Raw genomic sequence first — 16,615 nt, forward strand, 5'->3', positions numbered from 1 at the left:
CCACCAAAGTTCCTGGAACCGATATTATTCTAACTGCCTCATAATTTTGTGGATTTTTTGTGGATTCTTTTTTTATTGCTAATACATTTGTCAGCTGGTTAGTTTTCAATTTGTTCATTAGCCCCAGAAGCTCTTCTCTCATTACCTTTATTCAGCTTGATTCTTACTTTATGCCTCCTGAAAACAACTGCTTCAGCTTCTCTTGACTCTGTTAATTAATCAACCTGCTCTTACATTTTGTGGTACATTCATTCTGAACTTCATTTATTGTAGCTTTTTAAAAATTCCACGGTCATTGAAGTAATCTATCATTGTACAACTTCCTTCTCTGACTGCTTTCCTTATTTCTGCCTCCACTATTGCTTGTGTCACTATTTCTGTAAGCTGGAGCCATCTGCATGCATCAGTTTTTAGTTTCCACTTTAACGTTTTGACACAGTTGAGTCTAATCTATGCTGGCCTCGTCGTTGTCAGCCATGCCATTGGTCTGCCAGATGCTATTCTTAGCCCACATATTCATGAACAAGAATTTTCCTGTTTCCATATGTGAAAAGTAGAGGATAACCTTATCTCGTCAGATCTCAGAAGCTAAGCAGGGTCGGCCCTGGTCAGTATTTGGATGGGAATACCAGGATCATGGAGCACAGACAGGCAATGAAAAACCACCTCTGAAGGTCTCTTGCCTTAAAAACCCTGCAGGGTTGCCATACGTCAGCTGTGACAGAAAAATAGGAGGAGCCCATCAGGAATATGGTTATAAGGGTCATAAAAGATTGATTATTATTTTTTGCTTAGGGAACCAAAACCCCAAAGCAAATCCTTAAAAGTACTGAGTGACAAATTCTCAACTGTTACTACTCACCTGGATCTGTTTCCCCAAGTGCACGGTACACTAAGAAATTAGAACAGGGAAGGGTAGTGAATATGAGTGTCCATATCTCTGTACTAAGTATAAGTGAATTATACCATTAATCCTGTCTGGCTAAATGGGCTAAGAGTCTCTCTCTGCTCATAAGAACATCCAACCAAACTAAAAGAGGATATAATAAGGGCTGTTACTCTGGAACTGGGAATATATCAATTCGAACAATTAACCTCTGGCCTAGTTGAGAAACTACAATCCATCTCCCTGCCCAAACCCAAGGCTTCCAAATATAACAAAGAATGGTTTGATCACTACTGTATCGAACATAATAATCTAATCCATTCACTCTACAGAAGGTACCGCAGCACTGGTGATGAGGAGCTACTCATAAGAACATCACTTTACCCAGCTATTTTGGCCACCTATTCACACACACAGTTACAACTGCAAATTCTCTTTTGAAGTCATTAGCTGCATGTGAGATTAAAATCAATAACTGTTGAAACAATATACCTCATTCCTATACAACTTAGTCCTTCAGTATAAGTCCAGTGTTTACTATACCTGAATCAGCACTGAACACATCTCTATACCACTATGTTTCTAATGGTATTTGTAAGAAATTGTATTTGGATTCTCCAAAACTACATCAAAACAAGCACTAGAGTATGAGCGCACACTTAATTCTAGAGCTGTTTTGTGCAGAGATTCCATTATACTCTGTGGCTGACAAACACAGCAACACTCAAAACCACTCGTGAGTGTCATATTTGTGCAGCATCTAATTAGTGGGGCTTTGGGTGCTACAGCTAGGAAAAAATGAATAATTTATTCAATAACACTATCATATCTTTACAATGAAAATGGGAGAGGGGAGACAGAAGGGGCTCTAACACCTCTTCCACCCAGCTTTAAGATATACAAATGCATGCATTTTGCAAGGCTTGGGAAACACCATATGGAAGTTGTGATTATTACAAATTAGCATTTTAGTGGATTCAGTACTGGAATGGAATTTCGATGCTTCCATGTTTTCTTTCAAAGTCTGTTCCCAGCTATATGATCATTACAAAGGACGGCAATAGCTATCAGGCCTCTTTTACAATATTCCAAATAAAATTTAATAAATGTATAAAACAAACAAAACATATGACAAGAAAAGCACTATGAAGGTCAAATTACAATTTTGTCTCAATTTTATAATAGTGTACATCCAGGAAAATTAGATTTACTGGACAACATACATAGTGAGGAAGAGCTAGTCTCTTGTTTAATGATAAGAGGCATAGAAAAATGGAAGAACATCACATACAGTTATGATAATTTGCTTATCATTGTATGAATATGGATGATGCCAAAATGCAACTACCAAAAATAATACAAAAGGATCTCAGGGGCCACATACGGCTTGCTGGATCCCTGTTGCCCACACATGGAGTACATTAGGATCTATATGGCAGCAGAACACAAAGATGGCAAATCAGAGATAGAATTCTGAGACTTTCCTGGGCAAACTGAGCCATTCTTGGAGCCATATCATGGCCTCTTTAATGCCCAGGATGTGGTAACTAGAGGTACGGCTACAAGAGGGACTTTACCTCTCACTGAATTAGTCTATCCTAAATCACTTTTGTTAGGATTCTGTGGCTATCTAGCAACATGTATTCTTCAATGACAGAATCCAGAATACCAAAAGATACTCCCACTGTGCCCTGAGGCACACTTGCATCCCCACTATTTAGCAAACTGAATAGTTGCAACAGGGTCATGACAAACCACAATTGTTAATCTTCATAGTACATACAACTTTCAAAGTAAAACCACTTTAGTACACATCTGTTCTTTTTTTTTTAAATCAGAAATTGGGAACAATTGCTACTACCTAAGGTAAGCCTTTGAGCTGTCCCAGTGTTAGAACTGATTGTTAGACTACAGAGATCACATCCCCTGGGGGAAAAAATGGCTGCTTTGGAGGGTAGACTTTGTGGCATTATATGCCCAAGCCCTGCCCTCTACAAGATCCACCACCAAATTGCCAGGAATTTCCCAGTCCTGAGTTGGCAACCCTTTATGCATCTCAAAAGAGATTTCCTGCAGGAAAGAAAACTGGAGCGAAAATCAGGAACTGAGAACCATGACGAGGAAGTGGTAAATAAGCTGAGGGAAAAAGCCCCATAAGTGGAGCCACATGAAACCAATTGTGCCTGCTTCTGGTCAGAAATAGTCTTACTACTTTAATCCATTGGAGCAGCAGTGGCGTAGGAGGTTAAGAGCTCATGTACCTAATCTGGAGGAACCGGGTTTGATTCCCAGCTCTGCCGCTCAAGCTGTGGAGGCTTATCTGGTGAACTAGATTAGCTTGTGCACTTCAACATTCCATCCGGGTGACCTTGGGCTAGTCACAGCTTCTCGGAGTTCTCTCAGCCCCACCTACCTCACAGGATGTTTGTTGTGAGGGGGGAAGGGCAAGGAGATTGTAAGCCCCTTTGAGTCTCCTGCAGGAGAGAAAGGGGGGGGGATATAAATCCAAACTCCTCCTCCTCCTCCTCCTCCTCCTCCTCCTCCTCTTCTTCTTCTTCTTCTTCTTCTTCTTCTTCTTCTTCTTCTTCTTCTTCTTCTTCTTCTTCTTCTTCTTCTTCTTCATTATTGTCTGGTGACACCCAAGCTCAATTGCTGCAATGCACCTCTGAAGAGGTTTTCTTTGAAGACAGAGGAGACTGCCTATGGAGGCTGTGTGCACATTCCAGTCACCATTTCTGAACCAGCTGATTAACTGCTACTAGCTGTAAAAAAAAGTGCTGAGATGGACCAGGCTTTTCCAAATGCTTTAGTCACCTTGGATGACATCACACCCAGCTGTACTGCTCAATAGGAGGCTAATTCTTTCTTCTGTAGCAGGGAACATATAATTCCAGTATGAAAAGGCTTTTACTGGCTTCCAGTTACACATTCCAAAATGCTGGAATTGATCTATAAATCCTTAACAATATGGGAGCTGTACCTTTGGCTCCAAAATGAACCTACCCGCGTTAAGAGCTTTATCAGACACCTGACTCCCAATAGCTCTGGCATCAGAAATTAGGGGGATGGTCACTAAGAGAAAGAGTCTTTTCTGTGATGCACCCAGTTGTAAAATTCATTCCTCAATCAAATTTGCCTTGCGCGTACATCTCTTAAGCACCAGAAGCCTGTTCCTTTTATTCACACGTTCAACCCAATCTTGATAAAAGACAACTACTTCGGTTAAATTTTTTTTAATAGATTTGTTATATTTGCTAAAATATGTTACTATTTTTAGATTATTCATTTAATCAAGTTGAAGGGAGCTGACTACCAAAACAGACAGTTGTGATTGAGGTTGCTTCCAGCATACCACAGATGTGAGAATACAATTGACTGCAAAAATGTACAAGAAAGACAGGCAGAGGAAAATTCTGAAATAACCTCAATATGTCTTCCACTGAACCCATATCTTCTTCTGCTAGAGAAGTAAATATGTATATAACTTTCTCTGTATGGCCCGATCCGCACAGGCCAGATAGACTGGTGTGGGGCCAGTAAAAATGCCATTGTGGGGGAGGACTTCGCACCACTGCCACTGCTGGAGTGCAGCGGAGCACCCCCCCCCCCAAACGGCGTTTTTCGTACTCGCTCAATGAGCGAGTCTTTTGGAAAACACCGATGTCCACTCGGTGCCAAGCGAAAGGCACCGGGTGGATGCCGGCATTTCCCCCCCATTGGCGCAGATCCCTCTTACCTTGTCCCCCGGCCACTGTCGCTCTGGAGAGGCCAGGGGACACATCTCCTGGCCTCCAGCCATGGAGGTATTGCCATAGCCACAGGGGCATGTCCCCTGGCCTCTCCAGTGTGAAAGCGGCTGGGAGAAAAGGTAAGAGAAATCTGTGCCGGCGTGCCTGTGTGAACGTGGCCCCATGGGCCGCTGGGGCCGCTCAAAGGGCACCATGAAAAGGGCCCTGAGGCGTGCACCAGTGGCAAGTATGCCGGTGCAGCCCGGCTTGCAAGGCCCATGAGGAACGGGCCTGTCACATATCACAGTTTATGTAGAAAGAGTACATCCAAATCCAAAACCTTTATTAGGCATAAAACCGGTGTGTGTCAAGAATTCCAAAAGAAAGAGTACATGTCTGCTAAGGTTACATGTGTCAGTGCAGCCTGACTTGGAGAAACAAGCAAGTAAATTACAACATGAGATCCAAGGAGAAGGAAGAAATGAGAAGGCCAAAGGCTTGGCAGTGAAAACGGAAGCCAAACTACAGAATTGCCCTCTCCATTGACATAAACAGAGAAGCCATTTGAACAGTCTCCATGTGTATACCAAAGCAATCATTATTAAGCACACTATTTAGAAAGACACTGCAAGACCTTTTACTAAATATACAGCTCTGAAAAATATACACTGAAAAATAATTGTTTTGTCCATGTGACTGTTAAAAACACACAGCCATCAATGAAGCATTTTGCCTTTTTTTTAAAAAGCAGTGACTAAGAGGGTTCCTCTGTACATTTGCTGGTTAATGTGCATTGTCTGAAAGGCTAGATTCACATTAAATTAAAAAGTTTTAGACTTGATAAAAGAGATTTTTTTAAAAAAATAGTCTCAATATTACAGCTGTACAATAAAATTGGGTAACATATGCATACAGTCTATTAAAATGCACATAATTTATCTGGCTCAAAATGGAACATATCTAACAAGTAATTCCATTCATCTGGCCCTTTTTCACCCAGCCTTAAGATATACAAATGCATGCCTTTTCACCAGAACACAGCAGCTGGGAATGAAAAGGAAAGCATTCAAATGATCATTTTCACATCATATTCCATCGTCTTTTCACCAGCTTCTCCTCTGTCTTTCTTTGAGCTCCATTCTATTACAAGAGAGCTGCTTCTTAGATCAATTCATATTTCCATAATCCACACTGCTGTTTCTCCCTCTTCTCCCTAGGGTAGACTAACCCCTACATCCAGAACTATGGCTTACAACTGTCATTAAGACCTATAACAATAACAAGATAACAAAAGAGTTGCTAGAGATGAGGCTAGTCTATACCATATGCTGATTAAGTTCAACGTTTTAGACTTGTGGAAAAATGCTACAAAACAAAACCATGATAATCCTAACAACATATCTACTTGGACTAGCCACCTGTACTCTCAAATGCAGACAAAGCCAACTTTTTAAACTGTCAAGTATCTACTTGCAAACATAGGAAGAGCCCAAGTTTCAAGAGATACTAATGCATGCTCAGGAGTGAAAGAGAAGGAGGATTAAAGGTCCTTCTACTTTGTTAGTCCCTGAATGTGAGGGTAATTTCCTGTCTTTAAAATGTTTAAACAAGAAATTATCTTTTTCCCCTGAGAGTAAGAGGTTACCCAAACCATACTCATAAAATGTCTTAACTGACCACTGAACTAGTATTTTAGCTACAATTCAACAGGTTCAGAGACATGAAAAATCTACAAGTGAGTATACTTAGATTTTTATTTTTAAAATGGATCCTTACAGAGACACATAAATCATCACCTTGAAAACTCACCTACCATTTATTTTCAAGGTATGTACCCTATTTATCCATTGGACAATCTCTAACATAGCTATATCCAGCTGTGTGTATATCCCAACCATTACAATACAAAAGCATGGGTAACAATTATAAAGTTCATTTCTAGCTTTATAGATTCTCTCTTGCTTGATAAAATGATCCAAAATAGGCCTTGGAAGATTGGTTCTATTCTCCTAAAAGGTCCACATCTCCCACAGATTTTTCCTAAAAGCTGTAGCTCTGCATGCTGCATCTATAGGAACAGTTTTTGGGTTGCTGCAGGAAGTTGTAGAAGTCATGGAAATGTCAATTTCATGAGCAGAACTCCATTTGCAATTCTTGGGATACAACTCACCATTTTATCCAATCAGCCCATGTTTATGTACAAAAAATAAGGAACAAGAACAAATATAATTGTTGAATTGGTGACTACTTAATCTATAAGTACAGTTACAACAAGAAACAGCAAGCATTAGAGTCATGTCTTTCGATCCTGACCACAGCCTCTATCAAAGTAGTTTTATGGTGATGGTTTGGTTTTGACAGTCATAAGTATATCCCTGGATAAAGTGCAAACAGTATAAAGTGCCAACAGAATTATAACCATAATGCTAAGAACTAAAATAACTACCATATAACAACTTCAGTTTCTAGCAGAAGTCAGTGATCTTCTTTATACTTCAACACAAATACATTTGGATCTTTTACGGATGTCATCTCTAAAACCAACCCTTCACCATCAAATGATCCCTAAAAATTATAAGCATGACTCAAATAACCATAAAAATAATTCTGTGAGCTCAGGAGGACTTAAGGCTCAGTTTTCTGCTTCTGAAATTGAGGGATCTATCAAAAGGTCCAAAACAGAGTCAACAACTGCTCATAAACCAAGTTGCTCACTTGATCCCAGCTTATGGCAAGACTGTAGAACACGTTTCTCATTGTGCCTGTGTGTGCGCCATAAAGTTACAGCCGACTTTTGGTGACCTCGGAGGGTTTTCAAGGCAAGAGGCGTTGAGAGGTGGTTTTGACACCAGTTGCTTCTGTGTGGGCTGACAGAGTTCTGAGAGAACTGTTATTATTCCATGGTCACCCAGCAGACATTATGTGGAGGAGTGTGGAATTGAACCTGGATCACCAGATTAGAGTCCACCACTCTTAACCACTACACCTTGCTGGTTCTCATTCCTCATCACCTAAGCCAAATCAGGTCCCTGAAATGCTGTCTGGAGATGCTGTGTGGCTGCAGGGAAAGAAATTCTAGAACGGACTTCTTAAAGTCTTGTCTAGTTTCGCCCCCAGTTCTGATCATGGACCAAGTTTTCACCATATATGGATGTCAGATAATCATAGCAAACTATTCAACTGTGCCTGATATGACACCAGCTTGAGAAACTCTGCTACCCAGTTCTGAAGTTCTAACTATATACAGATCTTTAGGCAGTATGCCACATGCTCAGGAGAAGGGAAGCAGAAAAGTTGGAAGATCTGAAAGTGTCAGAGCCAAGGAATTCATGCATTCAAATTTATTGTGAGCATTTACTTTCCTTTTGTAAAGAAAACAAAGGGCAGTAGTGCTTATTGCAAGGTAGCTCTGGAGAGCTGTGATGTCTCTAACCACAGTTTTAGGAAACACAATGAAAAGGAAGTTGGAGAGACTTGCTAAATGATTCAGTACCTTGCTAGTGATTCAGTAAATCTCCAGTGCCCAAGGTGGGAGCAAAATGGAAGTAGGCAGGCAAAAGCTCGTCTATTAAAACACAGGGTCCCACAGCAGCTCACCCGAAATGTTCACCTACTCTAAATTTAAGATAAATCCATTTTCCATTGAGTTATACTTTGATGCCTTAGAACCATAAAGCAGAGCGTTAGCAACTAAGCCAAACTGGGTCCTGCTGGAGGTTTTGCCTGACTTCTCAGCGTCCTAGTTGAGTTTCCCCTGCAGTCGAGATACAATCCAAGAGAGCAGCGAGCAAGGGAAAAAAGATTGAGCAAGATAATACAGGATCATTACTAGGAAGTGACCTTAAATGTTCTATTATTACTCTGCAATCAGAAAGCAGTAGGAGAACACACTGAAACGTGCCAGGCAATGATCCCATGTAACTATAGTTCTCTTCTTCCCTACAGGGGAGGAAAAAGAAAGGGAGAGTGTATGTATCTGCTGGTAAGCTTCTTTTTGAAGAAGGTTTTATTTCTGATTGCCATTACATCAGCTAGGAGAGTCTCTGAACTCAGAGCACTTTCTATCAATGCCAACCTTTGCTCCTTCCACAAGGACAGGTTAGCGATGCGGCTTGACCCGATCTTCCTTCCTAAGGTGGGCTCCAGCTTCTATGTCAAACAGGAGATAGTCATTCCTACATTTTGCCCATCTCCCTCTCATCCCAAGGAAATCCTGTGGCATAACCTGGAGTGTTAAAAGCCTTCATCCACGGAGTCCATCAGAAGAACCAAGAGTCTGTTCATCAACATCTCCACACCAAATCTGGGAGCCCAAATGTCTAAGGCAACCATCAGTAGCACCATAAAACACTGCATCATTGAGGCTTACAAGGCATCACACCTACCTATTCCTTTGGGAATCACCGCACATTCAACATGTAGTGTAGCCACAAATGCAGCCTTTAGGAGACTATTTCCTGTAGAAGACATTTGCCGGGCAGCCACTTGGTCGTCCATGTCAACATTCATCAGATATCATAAAATACACTCTCTTGCAGCTGCAGAGGCCACCTTTGGTAAAAGGGTGTTAGAACAAAGTTTCGGAGACTGATCTGATCCTGCCTGTTCTTCAGGGACACTGCTCGGGGAGGTCCCATCCAAGATGCCCTTAGTCACCTCCAGGAGAACGGTCTATTGGTCACTTACCATGAAGGGGTCTTCTCCTGGCAGGCAACGAGGACATCTTGGCCCTCCCTGATTCTCATCCAGTCTCCAATTCTAGCCTATAACCTAGTTCTTACACATACTATCTTAGGTTATCATCTTGATGTTACAGTTACTGTTGTTGTTACCGTTATCCTTGTCCTTGTACTTCCTGTTCTCTTATCTTGTTTGAAGAGTTTTTGCTTATTGCTTTGTCAGTTGTTTACTGGGGCACAAGATGGATGCCCAAGCCTTCCACAGGAAGTAGCAAGTTTTAGTTCATTCCTCCCTGAGAAAGGGTTGGGAAATCACCCATCCAAGATGCCTTCATCACCAGCCAGGAGAAGGCCTCTTCATGGTAAGTGACCAATGGACCATTTTAAAAACAAAGTGCAATTTGAGAGCCCAATATCCTTAGCATTGAACTTAAAAGTGATATCAAGGTCAGATAAGCATCAGCGGAGTTCAGCAGTGACTATCTATGGCTCCACAGCACCAAATTCAATATTTTACTCCATGTGTTGTTGTTGTGTTGGCTGCTTGTTGATAGCACCATGATGCATTTGTACACTTCCCAGGATTTCTCTGGCTTTTCCCCTATCTTTCTCAAAGGTGCTCTGCTGTGAAGTTTTGGATAAGATCACAGTAAAGCCTGGACAACTGATATGCAAGTGGAAAAGTTTGGATGTTCCTGCCTCTATCTCCATGGCAGTTATTTCTTCCATTCATCAGGGGAAGAAGCTCCTCTGAAGATGCCAGCCACAGATGCAGACGAAATGTCCGGAACTGGAACACAGCCATACAGCGCGGAAACCCCACAGAACTCCACAAAATAATGGTTTCAACAAAGGCTGTGCATATTTGTTTGGAACTATATTCTAATGCGAAAACAAACAACTTTCTCAACCACTGCACCTCAACAGACCAAACTACCATCTTTATGTGGAACAGAGTAGCAACTCTTATTGGGAAAAGTCTGCAACTTGCAGGGGGTGGAATTGGGAGAAAGTTTTATTTTGAACATTAAAGCAATCCACACAAAGCATTTACTCTATTAAATACTTTATTTCCTGTTAAATAATTTTTTGTTGCTCATCTCTATGTCTTGACTGTAAATAGAAACCACTTTTTCCTAAATATTTGTGTGATTTCTATTTACCTCACACAATAAGTACAGTCGTGGTCTATCAACCTTTATGCATACCCCCACAGTAGAATGCTGGGGGTATGCAGGAAAAATTCTTTAATGGCAGCAGGGGGGAGAAATGTGGCCCATTCCCCACCCCCAGCTGGCGCCTGCAGAAAAAGTGTGGTTGCTTTAAAATTGGGATTATCTGCTCAGTCGAACCGTGACACCTAATTGGAAGAGCAAGCCATGGTTTAGAAATCTGAGTACTAGACCACTATTTAGAAGATCCCCACCCAGCAACAAACCTCATTGGGGCACATTTTCACAGGCCAGCTTCCCTCACAGGATTGTCTAAAGATTAAAAAAGAAGGGGAGCCCAAACATGTTGCCTTGACCTCCTTGGCAAGACAGAATAAAAATGTGACAACAACAAACAGATGGTATTGAGTTTTTAAGAACACCATCATTTTTGTCATGCCTAAATCATCCTGGGGAAAAATTCCCCTTCAACTTACTGTAACTGTGAACTGATTTTTAAAGTTTCTAAGAACTGTTTCTATCCAATTTATAAATTTCCAATGATAATAATGCATGGACCCCAAGAGATACACAGGGACATCATCTGGGCTTAGAAGCAAGGCTGTAAAAGTCTTGGTACTGAGGGTCACTGATTTCTGTGAAGCCAGGGATGTAGGTATAGATTTTTTATGGGGGAGGTTGGGGGATTGGGCCATGCCCCCATCCACCCCCTGGGGGCGTGGCCATGCATCCCCAAGCCCCGCCCCCGCTCCAATGCTTATAAAAGCAGCTCTCCGAGGCCAGGGACAGCAGACTCCCCTGCCCCGCCCCCCTGCCCCCCTCCCGGGCAGAGGCGTACTAGGGAAAATGGAGCCCGGTGCAAAATCTGAGTTTTTGCGCCCCCCAGATGCTGTGATGCTGGAATTCACCTCCAAACAGAATAATTTTCAATGGTGTTTAAACTAGGGAGCCCAAATTCTCCTTTTAAATCCACCTTAAAGGGAGAATCTGGGGTCTGCAGTTAAAACAACATTGAAAGTGATGCTGTTTTGGGGTGGATTATCCCCCATCCTGAAACAGCATCACTTTCAATGTTTAAACTGGGGACCTCAGATTCTCCCATTAAATCCATGCCAAAGGGGTGAATTTAACAGGAGAATCTGGGGAAATTTGGGGTGCCTGCTGTCAGGAGTGCAATTGTTAAGCTAGCAGCACCAAACATTCAGGGTATCTTTAGGAGACTCTCTTGATGATACCACCCAGGTTTGGTGAAGTTTGGTTCAAGGGGTCCAAAGTTATGGACCCTCAAAGGTGTAGCCCCCATCACCTATTAGCTCCCATTGGAAACCAACTTTGGGAGTCCATAACTTTGGAGTCCCTAAACCAGAGGTCGGGAACCTGCGGCTCTTCCGCCCTTGTACTGCAGCTCCACTAGTTTGGGACCTGAGCACCCTAAAAAGCAAGCCCAGTTTCCCCTTCAGCTCCCACCCGCTTTCACCTCAGCGCGGGAAACACTTCATGAGGGCCCGAAAAGGGCCAGCCTGGCTGAGGGGAGGAGGCTCCATAGGACGTGTCGCAGGCTTCCCTTCCGCCCGCCCTGTTGCTTCTGGGGCAGGTGCTCCCCCAGCGGCCGGCCAGGTCGCGCTGCCAGCCCCATCCTCGCCGGCCTTGCAGGCAGCAGGGCAGGTGTGTTCACCCCCTGCCGCAGGCTTCGCCTCTCGCCACCCCATTGGTTGTGGGACGTGCATGTGCCCGGCGACCAGCCAGGCCGAGCCACCGGCCCTTCCCCTCACCCGCCCTGCAGGCAGCAGGGAATGCGTGCTCCTCTGCCTGGGGCCGGCCCGGCCGCGCCAAGGGCTCCCTTCCCCTCTGCCTGCCCCGTTCATTGCGGGCTGGGGCGATCTCGGGCCTGCGCCCGGCTGTGCCGAGCTGCGGGCGCACTTTTCACTCGCCCCGCAGGCAGCGAGGCGGGCACTTCCCCCGGGCTTCTCCTCTCGCCCGTCACCCCTGCTTTGGGGGCATGTGTGCGCCTGGCGGCCAGCCAGGTTGAGCCACCGGCCTTTCCCCCCTCCCACCCTGCAGGCAGCAGGGGGTGCATACTCCTCCGCCTGCGGGTGGCCTGCTAGCCAAAAACCTGCGCCCCCTGCAGGCCAAATACTGAAAAAACACTTTAAAATACAAAAAAATCATAAACGGGGGGGAGAACTTCGGCCATGTAATGGGGGGGTTAACCCCAGGAACCCCCCCCCCTTACCTACGTCCTTGTCAGTGAAGCCCTGCCAAGGAACACAACAGCCACACTACCTTTCAAGGAAGGCTGGCGTAGGAATGTGCTGTACATAAGAAAGAATTTCCATGAATGCTGAACATACTTGGTGCACCATATACACAGCCAATGTGTTGTATCAGTGTTGAAAATCTGTAGGAAAACTAACCCCATCAGATTATCATTGACAGCATGAACACAGTGGCAATTTTGATAGCGCACTCATTATTTCCCTAATTTATTCCACTGGAACTGAGCTTATGTCTGCTGCTATGAAAGTACCGTCAATGGTGTCGGGTCAAGATATGAGCCCAGATTAAAAATAATGTGATAAATCCATGAAAGCAACTAACATGATGTGCTGTTCCTACCGCCACAAACATCCTAATCATCAAATCAGCTGATGAAAATTTATTACAATTATCGGCCACCTGCCTTTCTGCAGCTGAGCAGAAGAACTTTAAAAAGCCTACAGGAAGGCTGCTGCTAACAACAAACAACAACAACAACAATAATAATCTTTTTTCAAAAGATCAATCTCATGTTTCTGACCTGGTCTCCAAAGTCCTCTGGGAATTTCCACAACACCACAGGATCTGTAAATAATTGAGAGACAGCATTAATCAGAGGCAAAGGAACAGAGTATTATAGCAGAGTATATTAATATTAAATGTAGCTTCAGGCTCACAGACAGGTAGAAAAAAAGTTATTCAAAACTAAGGTGCTAGATTATTCAAAATATTTTTTAAAAAAATATATGTATGAAATTCCCAATATATTTGGTAGCACAACAATAGAAGGTTATTCTACACTGGATTATTGTGCCTTAGTTTTAAAAGGGTCTTTTAACCCTATGGATCCTTGAACATCTATTAAAGGATTTATTTTGACATGCAAAATATAAAAGGCAATGAGAAACAGAAATAACTACAAGATCCTACTTCAAGCCTATTCATTATTCTCAGTCCTCACCACCACCACCACCCCCCCCACACACACACATACATTTGGGATTTACAACTGAAGATTAAGAATATTACAGAACACAGCATGCTCACCAACTATAGTTTGGCATCTGTTACGTTTGTGGTAACGAGGTGAACATTATGTCAACATTAAATAAAATATGCAAAGTAATACCTTTTTAAAGAATTACAGATTCATGGATGATTCCATGGATTGTGTTTCCCAAACGTATCCTAGCACTTAATTTTATAAAACTCTTAAACACATTATATCAGGGGCAGCCAATGGGAGTCCTGAGAAGTTATTTTACCTGTCTACTGACCAAATTTGAAAGCCTCTACCTACCAGAAAATGCTACCACCATTAGTAGAACAGATCTGTGGGATCTAACCCAAAAATGCTTTGGAACTGTGATTCTACACGTGAATGAAACACCACACTTTTTCACTCTGTATGAAAACCAACACACATTATATGCACAACATAGCAATACATGTTATATGCTAAAATCTGAGTGCATGCGTTCCATAAACTGCCAGATGTTCTAAGTATAATATACTAAGTCTATAAGGCAGACTTGATTTCGTCCATGAAATCTAACCAAGCACGCACAAATTCCCAGACAGGCTACTAACCAGGTCAAGTCACACCAAATCTAAACAAGGGTGCTGCACTGCACACCTTCTAATCTTACTGTGGGATATGAGATACTAATTGTACATAAGGTCAGGAAAAGAAGGTGAGGAAGAATTCACAACAGAGAGGAGAAGAGGGAGGGGCACACTTGTGATAATTTCTGATCACAATATTGATCTGTTTGATGTTAGGCCTTAGAAACAGTGGTTGCAATTCAAACAATTATCCTAATTCCTGGGAAAAAGTAGGATTAAATATTTTTTATTTGGTTCCACTTTGTAGATACATTCATTCTGCATCTAATACAGCTCTGTGACAAATACAAAAGCTGCAGAGACAAAAAACAAAAGAGCACAGGAGGAGAACGAATAATCCTATTCTGCAGCTATGCAATCATTTAACATCTACAAAGACTAAATTTACTTCTCCTGGCTGGACTGAGTTCTACATACCTATCTGAACTGGCAACATTAGGCCAATTTTATGCCAATTTTATGGGTGAGAGAGTGGGAATAGCTAACAGAAAAGACTGTGTAAAGACTGTTACCATAGAGGATGTATGATCCACAAAGCATCTTTGTCTTTTTTCATTTATACCAAACTGCAAGATCACATATGTTTTGCTACACCCCAAACTGTTTTACCAAAAGCTTTACAGACTATATTCAAGCCTATTTATTTCATCCAAAAGAAAAATTTTGTACTAAATTCTTAGTAAAGTATCAAGTGATTATTAAGAAAGCTGAATCAAGTATCTGCAAGTAATGGTCACACATAGTGGAATATGAATAGCAGATATTGTGGACTGGATATAAGATGTGGACAAGATTGGCCCTGTTCATAAATGAATGCTATTCAGGCACCCCTCTTTCATTGCTGGATCCATCTCCAGCTAGTTTCCAAGTTCAATGGATAGGAAGCCTCTATCATACCTGATTTCTGCTCAGCTGATAATCCCTTTTAGAGGGACATTTTATATTTAACTGTGCTTATGTTTAATTTTAGTTTCTATGATCCACTCTTGAGAGCCCATTTTTGATTGAAAAACGGGGCTTCTAAAAATTAGTCCTTCTACGCAAAGAAATAAGGATTTCACAAACCATAACCCTTTGTTCCTTCTCTAGGGCCCCTTCCACAAGGGGCCAATAAATGCAGGCTAACCACGGTATAAAACCCATGTTGGGGGGGGGGACATCATATGATTCCCGCTCCTAATGCGAGTCCACTCCGCGTTTCCACAACCTGATTTTTCAAGAATCGCATGATCAGTGATTCTTTAGTTCTACTGGAGGCGGGGGACATCTTGATGGGTGTTTTCCAACTGGATCTCAGGGAAGCAGGAACTAGAATTCTGTCACTTCCTGTAGACCGGTTGGCGCCCACCCAGATCTCCAGTAACGTTCCTGCTTCATCCAGGGAAAGCAGAACTTCTCAGAGCTCCTGCTACTTTTCAACTTTCTTCAGTTTTTTCTTCAATTTTCTTCAGTCTTCTTCTCTGACTACCTTATTGCTTCTTATCTTCACAACCAGGAGGTATTTCCCTTGGTGCAAACCGGGATAACCTCCTTCTCCTCCCCCTCTACTTCTCCTCCCCCCCCCCGGAAATGGAGTGCCGCCACTTCTCTCCTCCTAAGGAGACCTTCTCTCGTTCCTCTGCCGAGAGGACGAGATCCTCTGCCGCCAATTCAACCCACCAAGACAGATCGCAGACGACCAAGCCGGTAGGCAAGGTGTCTGCTAAGACGGCGGGAGGCGGCAAGAAAAAGGCGCGAGAAGAGGGGGCGGTTCCAGCGGCGCCTGCCGCGAAGAAGAAAAAAGCAGCTGCAAGCACCTCCGTCCCCTACAGGGACGGATTGTGTGCGGAGCATCCCCGGACTGCGGGGGACGATCAAGGGTATGCGGCAGCGGACCCGGGCGCGGCCGGGAGACCATTCAGCCCGCCAAGGCAGCCAGACGTCGTCGCGGAGGAGGAGGAGGAGACCACCAGCGTCCCGGAGAGGGCCGCGGAGGGCGGATCTCCATCGCGTACAGCGCCCCCTAGCATGGATCCAAGCCAGCAAATCAGGCAAGATCGCGAAGGTGGGGGGGTAGACCTGGCCTCAATTTCAACCTTGATCCCTTCGCAGCCCCTGCAGGGAGGGTGGCAACAAGCCTCCCCAGAACAACTAGTGGATATGTTTAGAAAAAGCATGAGGGAAGAAATTAGAGCCTATCACAGGGATCATCATAGAAGGGCTAGATCCATCTCAGCTTCCTCTTCTTCCCCCTCACCCACCAGATCCAGAGGGACCAGGGCTGGCCCC

At 43.3% G+C, this 16,615-nt stretch overlaps 1 protein-coding gene across 2 annotated transcripts in view; it reads right to left on the reverse strand.

The window, feature by feature from the left end:
• The window catches only part of DENND1B (DENN domain containing 1B), a 228,878-nt gene that overhangs the window by 155,612 nt on the left and 56,651 nt on the right, over positions 1-16,615 (reverse strand). For both annotated transcript variants that reach the window (XM_048496683.1, XM_048496684.1), the window contains exon 3: positions 13,263-13,306. In XM_048496683.1, coding sequence (XP_048352640.1) covers positions 13,263-13,306 — 44 coding nt within the window. The remainder of the gene's footprint in view (positions 1-13,262; positions 13,307-16,615) is intronic.

The sequence above is a fragment of the Sphaerodactylus townsendi genome, linkage group LG05 (assembly GCF_021028975.2).
Source record: "Sphaerodactylus townsendi isolate TG3544 linkage group LG05, MPM_Stown_v2.3, whole genome shotgun sequence".
NCBI lineage: Eukaryota > Metazoa > Chordata > Lepidosauria > Squamata > Sphaerodactylidae > Sphaerodactylus > Sphaerodactylus townsendi.